The sequence below is a fragment of the Podarcis melisellensis genome (assembly GCF_964234715.1).
Source record: "Podarcis melisellensis genome assembly, chromosome: 10".
In the NCBI taxonomy this organism is placed as follows: Eukaryota; Metazoa; Chordata; class Lepidosauria; order Squamata; family Lacertidae; genus Podarcis; species Podarcis melisellensis.
Genome location: NC_138542.1, coordinates 62,072,626 through 62,081,698, shown reverse-complemented (window position 1 = coordinate 62,081,698; position 9,073 = coordinate 62,072,626). Strand labels below are relative to the sequence as shown.

Here is a 9,073-nt window from a genome sequence, read left to right as displayed (position 1 = left end):
AACACTTCCCACCTGTGCTCTCAATTCCATTAGGCCTCAAAGGCTTTCTCTAGGTACCATGCATCCTTGAATGATCAGGCAGTTCAGCCTTCAAGACCTTCCAGAGTCAAACTATCAAGTATGGTGCTAACTCAGTGTAAAATGATGAACCAATTCTAGTCCTTCCAACCTAATGAAAAGCAAAACCAAATAATTAGGTAGCTAAAAAATTGATAATAACTCTCTGCACTTCAAGGGCACCTCATTTCTTTTTTCATTCCAAGCTGCAGAACTTTTCTTAGAGACGCTAGTTTCAATTTGGCAGATAAATCTGAATACCAATTTGGCTAGTGAGTCTCAGCCAAGTAGCAGATAACGAAGCCAGCGTTCACCCTTCATTTTCAGTAATACTGCATGCTGGGTTTTTTTTTTCTAATTTACGTAATAATTCACAGATGGAAGCAGGGGAGAAAGCATGTTAACTTAAAAGTTAACAAAGCACATGTTTGAGCAAGATTGTAGTGGCACAAAAAAGCATTTCATTACACAATTTCTACTCGCAGCAGATGCCACACTGTTCTCTGAAGTGGCACAATTTTTTTGCCTACGTTGGCAAGGTTACCAAGTCTTGCCCCAAGAGGGAGACTGTGTCTTTTGTCAGCTGCTTATTCGGCAGACATTTGACAGATGCAGGTTCTCCCATCATAGCTGCAGTGACAGAAGCTGCATCTTCCCAAGTTCTCAGTTCAAGCTGTGATTAAAGGAAAAGGAATGCCCTCCCTGGGAAAAGCAGCAGCAACCTTATGCACTGGTCAAAGCTCAAACTAGGGCTAACTTTGGACTAGAAGCTAGAGAGCCTCTGAGTTCATAGGCTGAAAAAAATAAGGCAATTACTTGCAAAAACAACATAATGCCAAACATTTTATTTGGTACGTGGTGAAAAACCTGTTGACATCCATATGATGTTTAGGATAAAATTCTTTCACAAATTGATTTCTAACAGACAAGTTGATGTTATATTTCCATTCAGCACATTTCCCCTCCAAATATTTTATCATGACTTGATACTGACTTTGTTTGCTGTGACTTTCTGAACACACTGCCCTTAAGAGCTATAGCCCCCAGATCAAAATTATTTTGATCCTTTTTAACTCCCAAGGGCAAAACAAAGCAGCTGTCCAGGAACCTACAACAATTAGTAAATTCATTCCTAAAATGAGAAGCTGCCAGAAATGACAAGGTAAACATTGCTGTCATGCTTTAGTGTTAAACCAAAATGAAGTCGTTCCTTCAACAGAAAAAGAAATAAACAAAAGAAAATGAATCGCATAGATCCATGCTATGACAAATGTTGGAAGCTTGTTGGCGATTTTATGAATTTACTGAATTAACCTACAAAAAAACAGCAATTTGCCAAATATTCTGAAACAGAGAAAGTTATCCAAAGGGATACACTCAATACTCATTGACAAGTACGTTCAGCAAAGCCATGCTAACAATATTGCAGCATTTTATAAAACACAGATGACTTGTGGTTTTCCAAAACAAATAGGAGGAACACCAATGTTATGGGTAAACTGGAGGGGACAACCAAAAACTGTCACTGAGGAAAAATTTGCAATGATAAAAAGCAATTTCATTCACTATCCAAGACCTTACTTGATGGTACAGTTGTGGTCTTAGCGCCGAGTTCTCAATCATAGTGTGAACCATGATGATTAAAGGTTCATTCTCTTTCATCTATTTCAAATCAGGAGGAGCATACAGCAAACATCAGTTTACAGCACGGCTAGATTTGAAAGACGACACTGTAAATATAGCCTCTACTTTAATTATTTTCTGTTAGTGCAGCAGTTCATATTTCCTCTCACGCTTAAGCAAAGCTGTACATTTGAAAAGCCTGCTATGGCCAAACTAGAGTACCTACAACCCATATTAAGTTTAAAGTAATTATTACCAATAAGCATTTCAGACGTTTCTCTAAATAACTCAAGCTGAAAATGTTCAATCATCTTTAACAAATGGATATGATGGACAAAGGGCTAGCCTCATTAAATAAACCACCCACACACATTATCAGATTTACAGCATAAACAACACATTAACTATCTTAGGGATAGTTGCACATCATTAACTCTGAGCAAAAGGGAGGTTTCTGGGGCAAATCCTCGCTGTCAACATGGGGACTGGATACTGGGAAGAAGGCTGAGCTTAGTCCAAATTTTTCTCAACTTGATAATCATTTTATGGAGAGTAGTAACCTTGACCCATGTATATTATTATTTTCCTGAACACCTGTGTTGGGTCAGCCCAAAACTATGGCACAACATGTAAACAGATGAATAGCAAACAAGCCAAATCTTAATCCAAGTTGAAGACCGAGGTAGTCACGAACAATTGTGCTTATTACAACTTTTCACAGTGTGAGCTGCAATAATGTAAGCCTTCCTAGACAGTGAGTGCTCATTTGTCAATGTTTTATTTTGAAATACTTTATGATCTGCAATATAACACCATAACATTGATAACATACAGTAACTATATTTACCAACCTCTAATACCGATCTTTTACAGTATAATAATTTTCAAGGCTGCATTATTTATATAAACTATTTACCAACTATGTTCACAAATACACTGTGTTGATGAAGTCAGTAACAGATTTGGGAAGCAGCCAGATTTGAGAAGCAGAGAAAGGAGGATGAATGCTTGGAGAACTAAGCCTTTAAAGGCTTCAGTTCAACTAAAAGGGTGTATATACATTTTATCAAGGAAATACACAGGTTATATCATACATACAGTACTATCTTGTGGGTGGCCCTTAACAAAGAACCTGCTCATCTGCCTATTTAGGGAGCAACCAGCTAACGCCGGTTTCTCATGCAGGCCACATGAAAAACCTAAAACCTAACACTCAATATGTGGCACAAGATGATAGGGACCAGAGTGGAAATTGTGTGAGAACTACAGTGGAGGTCCAAATTTTATGATGTGATTAGACTTTGCTGTGGACTCATCTACAGCACAGTGTGCGTTTCCCCAACCCAACTGCACTCCAGATGTTTTGGATCACAACTCCCAATATCCCTCCCCGTTGGCCAAGTTGTAGTCCAAAATATCTCAAGGGCTTGGGGAAGGATAGCATGGCAGACCAGCAGTTATTTCCATTTTCCATCTGCGTGTAAGGAACGCGACTCAAAAACTGTGAGTAGAGGATTGCTTTTTTAATCATTATAGACAGACCACATCCTATAGAAATGATGGGATACTGCTTAAAAGCACGGTGTTAAGCATCTTACAGACAACACTAGATTATAAACTTCTGAACAGGACTGTATTGAATAGGAGAACTTTTGATTCTTGAGAATTCCATATGCTGAGAATTCTCATGCATACAAGTAGCCTCTGGAGGTTAAATTGTAGTTAAACAGTTTGCCTGGTTCAATACAATTTAACTATTCCAAACCTAGGCTAGGTTAGCATTTTCTAATAAATTTAGTCTATAAGTACTGCTGATGGTCATAAGCTGCTACAATAGCAGAATGAGAAACAATGTCCTTTGTAAGAATATCCATAGGCGGTACTAAAATCTTCCATGATCAAAAATTATTCAAGGGCCCAGAAATATCACCTTTTTGGCTCAGAACTGCACTTAAGAGTCAGAGACAGAACTGAATATAAATCTATGCACTGTCATGCTTGAATATTTCAGCCTGCCCAAAGATGAATACAGATCTAGCATCTCAGATTTTGCTTTTATATTAAATTACACATCAATTGTACATTTAACTCTGATTCAGCAGTAACAGCTAGAGAACAAGTCCAAGTGACAGGCAGATAGAATCAGTTTGTGATTTATCATTAAACATGACTATTGTAACCTGGTTAAAATGAACTCAGGGATACTTCTGAACTTCCTATCAGAATGTATGATTAAACCTAGGGTCCACTCTCTCCTAATCCCTAGTTATGTAGTAAAAGAAAATAAGATTCCTTATCAAATACAATTTTATCCTTCTGCATATGAGAGTGGTATAAAACAGAGAATCAGCCAAAGACCAACCTATTATGTCTAGATCAAAAAAATAAAATTAAAAAGGAAGAGATTGGGTGTTGGCAGCAGCTCATAAAAACAGGGAACGGTGCCATGTGCCAGCACCCCACTTTGTGCTACTACTTGATGGGAAGCACTTCATCCTCAGCACAGCTGCCATGGACTGAGTTGTAAATGCGCTGCATTATTGGTGGTGTGTCAAGTGAATACATGCTCTCATTTCAGGATGCAGATAAAGGGAACTGAGAAAATCTAAAGAACTCCGAATTCCTGTGCCAACAACTCAGCAGGCGCACAAAATAATGGGCAGATATGCAGTTTTCAAGTTCTGTGCAAAGGTTTCTTGAAGTATTCCTCCCTCTCCTCACCCCCCAAAAAGATGGCTTTGACGGAAGTATATCCTTGTTCATTACATCAAATGTTTGTATATATTTAGACTTTGACTGCAGAGATGAGGCAGACAAAAGCCAGGTATAGCTACTGTGATAAACACTATATTTTTAGGATTATTTTTAAAATATTCATTTTGCACTTCACATTAACAATGTCATGTAAATAAGTGAACCCATTCAAATATTGGACCCCATTTTATTTTAGCAGACAAGCTGCAGCATTAGACAAAGAGTATGAATGGAACAGAGCAATGACCTTAGCATATAAATTGTGCAATCTGCACTTGGAGAAACATTTTCACCATCTGCCCTGAGACAATTTTAAATGAGACAGTACCATTAAAAAGTTTAAATGATAAAAAATAGTGTCAACATGTTATCAGATATAAATATACAAGAATAAGCTATGAATCCCACCTGATGATCCAAATATATGGCATTCCTTTGAAGGTGATGAGAAAGAATCTCATTCTAGCAAGCAGCATTCAAAGAGGAAGGAGAGAAGAAAAGGACAGATATGAAGATGTGGAAAAGGTCAGTCAGAAAAGAAAGAGAACTACAAATTCTAATTTCAACCTTTAGATTATATTGTCATATTAATCCAAGCGAGAGTTACATTGAATTCTGGGTCTTCCTAGAATTTGCATTAGCATATTTTGAAAAGCCAATCAATACTCCAATGACAGAAGGAAGCAAAATTATAACCAAACATCTGCTTTTGAAAAGTAATAAAGCATTAGTTTGCAATTGCAGATTTAGTAATATTAGCCGCACAAACAACTTCTTAACTTTAAAACAAAATTAAGAAAAACCACCATGGTCATGTTGAATTTACACAGACAACTATAAACCCTTTGATACATTTGTGTGCATTTTCTGCTTCTAAATGCTTATTATAAATAATTTCAAAGATGAGAAAACAAAACGAAATGGTTATGGTAGATCATATTTATCACCACCCTTACCTACTTGGGCTTCATATTTGTGTGTAATCTGCGTAACTTGCAAAATTTCAGACTCAATTAAAGTGAAATGTATTTGAACGCATTCCTATTTTTTTTTTTGTTGCAATGTATTCAACATCCACACTAGAACTCAAAGGGTTAATAGCAGACCACCACAGATGCCAGGAAAACAATGACGCTCTAAAAAGCTACATTAGAGGAGGTTGGCACCAATGGTACAATGCAAGCTTGGATTAATGAATGGCTAAGAATAAGTGAAGATGGCACATGACAAACATCACTTCATAGCTGACCTTTGGGCTGCTGGCCTCAAGTTTTAGTTGCATGAGTTGTGCTAATGTGTGTTCCCGGATACTACTCAGTTCGGCTTGCTGCCTTCTCAGCTTTATAAGCAGCAGCGTGAGCTCCTCTGGCTGAAGGAGTATCGTATGAGAAGCCAAAGAGTGGAAAATAGGTTAATCATTATCTTGCACAAGACTTCAGATATATACTTGTGTTTGATAATGCTGGATATCATGCTACATCTAAACTGTGTGAACCTCTTCAAAATAAAAGGGAACCAACAATGTCTGCCAACAGAATACAACTAAACTAAGAGGAGGTGAGAAGAGCTTTAAAACCGCGAAGCTTCTGAAACTCATGGTAATAACTTCTACACACAAAGGCTAGCAATATTGTGCGAAGGGAGGAGGAAAAACGCACCACGGTCACAAAATATAGAGGATGGGTATACTCAAGTTTTGCTTGGTATGTTTTAAAAGAATTGGCTAGCAACAGAAACTACGGTATCTGAAACAAGGAAGAGTCTTGTAGCACCTGAGTAATTTATTCAAATGCTGGCCAAAGAAAAAAACAAAGAATGAAATATTAAAAACACACACACAACTTTTACTAAAAGTATGCATTGTAAAAATACACTGTCAAAGTTTGTAGATCCAAAACACAACACACTTTCTGTTTTTTCTCCTTTAATGCAATCACAGCAGTTTTTTTGAGAGACTATTTCCCAAAAACATCTAAGATTTTTCAACACAATTATACATGCTAGAACTTGAAGGTTGAATAGGAAGATCCAAATGCTTGAGAATCAAGGAAGAATTAAAGTACAGTAATACCATTAGCCCAAGCCAAATATATTCTGAGGGAGCTCCATGCTACTGACCCAAAAGCCTGCACTCACGCAAAGGAAGGAGACTACGGCACTTAAACCAAAGCAAATATTGTATAAACATATTTAAATTACTAACTAATATAGGGTTTTATCCAATTGTTTCCATCTTCTGATGGAAGGATTTTATTTGATCCACCAACACTTCTGTAGACTAAAAATGGGTGTGCTTGATGTTCACAAAGCTCCCCTTCCTCCTGCAGCCCCCTCCCATGCCACCTACCACACTAAGATTCCCCTAACCCTCTGGGGCAGTTTTTGGAAGCTCAGGGCTGAAGAGTGAATGGGAAATCAGCAAATAATAAAATAAAATGCTGCCTCTGCTCACTTCCATTAATGGAAGCTTCTGTTAGCTGAACTAAGGAGGCCTCTATCAGTGGAGGGACACAATTGGATGCAACCCAGAGTCAGTCCTCTATGTTGTTCTGATTTGTCTTGCCACCGGTATCTGTAGAAGAGAGCCATCCTAGTTCTGGAAAGCAATAGCACAGGGATGGGGAACCTGTGGCCCTCCTGATGTTTACCAGCTCCCATAAGTTCCAACCAGCATGGCCACTAGTCAAGGATGATGGGAAGTAGAGTCAACATCTGGAAGAACATGGGTTCCCCACTCCTGTCTTAGGAGTATACTTTTCATCTCATCCAAATTTAACACTTGACTAACTTATAACCTATACGCGATCTTCCCAACCCCCAAAGTACTCTCTCTTTGTTGTACAGGCTTTCCTTGGCTCCCACTCAACCTGCACTCTGACCTCAGCCTTCCATAGACAGCTCCTTCTACAATGACCACATCTATTTAATTTTCTGAACAAAGCACCTTTGCAATGGAACCCTTCATCATAATTTATTCTTATGTATTCCTAATGCACGGGTGGGAAACTGATGGCATGTGGACCAGTCACAGTGGCTTTTCATTCAGCTCACCATCTTTTTGCAGCAGTGGTGAACAAAGGACCGCATCCTGTAATTGGAGCATTCCTTACTTGCTTTGGGCATCCTACAAGCAGGGCCTGAGCACAACAGGACTCTCTCCACCTGTGGTTTTCAGGAATTAGTATTCAGAAGCATGCTGCCTCCAACTATGGAGGTAGAACAGATTTATCACAGTTAGTAGCTGCTGCTACCATTATCCTCCATGAATCTGTCTAATCGTCTTTTAAAGCTATCCAAGTTGGTGGCCATCACTGCTCTTTTGTGGAAGTGGATTCCCTAGGTTTGACTATGGTGATGCTCTGCCTACTTCTCTCTTCTGAAGCAAGTGCACAGTGAAGATCCTCATTAAAAGCAACACGAAGCAACTAAAACCATTGACATTTGTATGTTGTTTGTATGTAAACGACATAAAGCAATTTCTACTGAACAAAAGTATGAGTTGTGCGTCACTCAGCCCACTTTGGGCTCCGACCCTACCCACCTCTGAATGCAACTTCCAACGTGATTCTCAGGCAGAAATTTGTTTCCTCACTCTATCCTAATATATTACTTGCTAGTAAATCCCAAAGATTCATGCCCTCAGTTCTTATCAGTTCCTGAAATCTGAGCTTAACTTATGATTCAGATACTGACACATATATCAGAAGCTCTCTCATAATTATAAAGCAACCAATTATGTAAAGCATCTTTTTTGTCATGAGATGTAAAATGGAGCGATTTGCTTTGCACATTCAGCTGTTCATGTGAAAGACCTAAGAGAGTTCTATCACATGCACAAAAAATTTCTGAGCCATGGACTGTTCCATTTAGGTCATGGAAATGTTACACTACTCACGTGGAACATTCTTTAACATATAAAACGAGAGGTCAGGTCTATTATTCAGGCATCCACATCACTGGGGCCCCACAGAGTTCCAGAAGAGGGCTTCAACTGTGATGCTTTAGGTGAGCCACATAATCAGAAATCCTGAATTATATATTACAAGTAATGAACTGAAAGTATTCCTTGGCTACAGCGTATGGTTTTAGCAACTGGCAGTGTTAAATGAATTCCAGCAGAGGGAGCAAGAAATTTTCCTATATTAAAGAGCTAACAGGTTTCATAATGATTAACCTACACTCCCCTAATACAGTATATACTCATTAGTGTTTCACTTGGAAAAAACATTATTTACTAAGAAATGAGGGGGAAGAGAAATCGCCTGGAAGAAATTAAGGTTTCAGCTAGTAAAAGTGGTCATATTTGAGTTAAAGGTCTCTCAAAAATGTTTGCTCAAATCTATAATCCCTCATCTAAACCTTAGGTATTGAATGGTAAAATACTTTTAATGATGTGAATAAAAATGTGCAATTAGCGGATGGATAGTTTCTTTTCATAAGACAGCACAATGTATAATAAACTGCCTGCAGCACCAAATTTCCTAGTTAACTGCGACTTCCATTCTGCAGCAATGAAAAGCTCTGGTAATTGGTATTTCCCCTCCACAACTGAATTAACAACTTAATGGTAGGTCAATTTGTGAAATGAAGAACAATAAAATCGTAAAGGTGCCTTGCTGTTGCTCTAGAGATATTTAAA

At 38.3% G+C, this 9,073-nt stretch overlaps 1 protein-coding gene and 1 long non-coding RNA gene across 25 annotated transcripts in view; one reads left to right on the top strand and one right to left on the bottom strand.

The window, feature by feature from the left end:
- The window catches only part of LOC309378900, a 485,967-nt gene that overhangs the window by 320,078 nt on the left and 156,816 nt on the right, over positions 1-9,073 (top strand). The gene's annotated exons all lie outside the window — the stretch shown is intronic.
- Positions 1-9,073, bottom strand: part of PLEKHA5 (pleckstrin homology domain containing A5) — a 170,730-nt gene that overhangs the window by 20,738 nt on the left and 140,919 nt on the right. For 6 of the 24 annotated variants that reach the window (XM_081926764.1, XM_081926775.1, XM_081926785.1 and 3 more), the window contains 3 exons: positions 5,684-5,803; positions 4,843-4,896; positions 1,639-1,719 (listed from right to left, as the gene is read on the bottom strand). The exons of 3 other annotated variants lie outside the window; for them this stretch is intronic. In XM_081926764.1, the coding sequence (XP_081782890.1) occupies positions 1,639-1,719; positions 4,843-4,896; positions 5,684-5,803 (255 nt within the window). Of the gene's footprint in view, positions 1-1,638; positions 1,788-4,842; positions 4,897-5,683; positions 5,804-9,073 lie in introns of those variants that run through there. 15 more of the 24 variants (XM_081926783.1, XM_081926784.1, XM_081926771.1 and 12 more) reach the window with 8 other exon arrangements.